At 26.2% G+C, this 2,042-nt stretch overlaps 1 protein-coding gene across 1 annotated transcript in view; it reads left to right on the top strand.

Moving 5' to 3' along the window:
* LOC106679007 (STE20-related kinase adapter protein alpha) overlaps window positions 1–609 on the top strand; it is a 15,190-nt gene extending 14,581 nt beyond the window's left edge. Inside the window, exon 6 of the mRNA XM_014417911.3 lies at window positions 401–609. Coding sequence (XP_014273397.1) covers window positions 401–474 — 74 coding nt within the window. The 3' untranslated portion in view covers window positions 475–609. The remainder of the gene's footprint in view (window positions 1–400) is intronic.
* The last annotated feature ends 1,433 nt before the right edge of the window (window positions 610–2,042 follow it).

The raw sequence follows: 2,042 nt of genomic DNA, 5'->3' as shown, positions 1-2,042 counted from the left end.
TTTATATTTTCTGTATTCATTGGTTGTTATCTTGTTCTGTTCTTAGCCCTGATGAAGGCTAGAAATTCTTGCCGAAACGTTGGGACAATTAAATAAGTTATATAAACTTCTCCTCATATAAGTCATCAACGGACAACTATCTCTCATAATTATAGAACTTCTAGGTTGCCGTACATTTCAAAATACCAGAATTCATTAAAATTTCTCTGCTTCTTGTTTTTATTTTTCCACGACAATGATTATTTTTCTAGGACATATTTTGAAATATCGTACAGTCCTAAAGATTTAAGGTTCTTGCAGGAGTATACTGTTAAAAATATAATTTGGTTAATGTAGCTATATATTAAATTAAATAGTGTATTTTGTAATACCTTACCAATTACTATTTATCTTTTTTTAGAGGATTTGGAGTCGATCATGGCCAGTGAGAGATTATCATGCCTCGAGCTGGAACCTGTCAGTTGGGATTTTTAAGCATCTTATTGGTCTATCAACATTTCAAAACATCAAAGATTCATGTTTATCTTTCTGAATTTTTTACATTTCTGAAAATTACTAATATCATTGTAATTTTGTATAAATCCACTGGATGTCTCTATTATACAAGAGTTTTATTTTTTAATATGCTTCTCTTTTTAGCAGTAAATGATAAATACTTCGGTGATAAATAATTTATGGAATTTATAGATTTTTAAAAATTGTAATCCTGTTGTATTACAATAAAACCAACAAAAGTTTATTGTTATTATATATAACCACAGGAAATAAATACTTCATCATTACCTGTTAGCATTAGAAATTTAAAAGTCTTAGGCGGTTGTTTTTGTTCTATGATGTTGGAGTAATAGTACATTCACATTCTATTTGTGAAGGAATTAGTGCCTAAATCTAACAGTAACTGTATGGAAAAATAAGTGCCATATGAAAACAATGGCAATAAATTGTTGCATGTAAAAAAAATTTCCTTAAAATAAACTTAATGCACCTAAAATCTTTGTTGATTGAAACTACACATGTTTTTAAATTGAGACCAGTTTTTTTTTACCTATAAGTCTTGGACTAAAAGATTTAGATACTATCAAGGAAATTACCCTAAAAGGTATTATTGATCATAAGTAGGGATAGGATTTTTATGTGCTAAAAAATCTGAAATATGTACATAAATATGTGCTAATAAATTGTCAAATATTTTTAAAAAATGTATTTATAAATTATGTATTATTCAACAATATAAATTACTAATTAATTAGTAATTTTATAACTTAAAAAAAGTTACATAAATATGTATTTATTATATATTATATGAATAATATTTAAAAGAAATTATGTTAAAATATGTACAAAAAATGTACTTAGAGATAACATAGCTGTTCAATAACAAGATATTAATTAGTAATTGTAATTAAACTAGGGAGTGAAACAAGACTAAGATGAGAAAGGACCATGGGAAGGGGGGAAACAGAGAAATGGATTGAGGAGTAAACAAACAAATTCTAGGAAAATGCCACAGGAATAAGACCCTTGCTCTTTTTAATTGATTCTGAGAAATTCTCAATGTAATTCTGTGTGAAAATTTATTATTGCCACTGCTTTTAATTTGTGTTCAAAGATGAAAATATAGAATTTTTATGCACTATTTATGATAAATGATAAATTTCACCTTTAAGTTTTGTGCGTTCTCTTGAATTTTACGTAGTTGCTGCGAAAATGTATTTACAATTGAACAAATAATTTAAGGAAATACATGATTCAGGACAAAATATCTAAAAATATGTAAAAAATATCAAATATTTCAGAAAATATGTGATTTAGAACAAAATATGTAAAAAAGGCCAAATATTTAAAAATAAGTGAAATAAAAATGGCTTCTTTTGGCAAGAAATGTCTTGAAACATCGTTATCTAGTAAGAAATCGAAGATATCATGGTCAGGTAAAAATATGTGAAAACATAAAAATCCTATCCCTAATCATAAGTAAACAATTAGGTTTGCAAATATTCTGAAGATTTTTTATTCATCTCTCGATTTGATTAAATAATTTA

The sequence above is a fragment of the Halyomorpha halys genome, unplaced genomic scaffold, assembly GCF_000696795.3.
Source record: "Halyomorpha halys isolate HHAL.00 unplaced genomic scaffold, Hhal_1.1 Scaffold171.1, whole genome shotgun sequence".
Lineage (NCBI taxonomy): Eukaryota > Metazoa > Arthropoda > Insecta > Hemiptera > Pentatomidae > Halyomorpha > Halyomorpha halys.
This window is presented reverse-complemented; position numbering and strand designations above follow the sequence as displayed.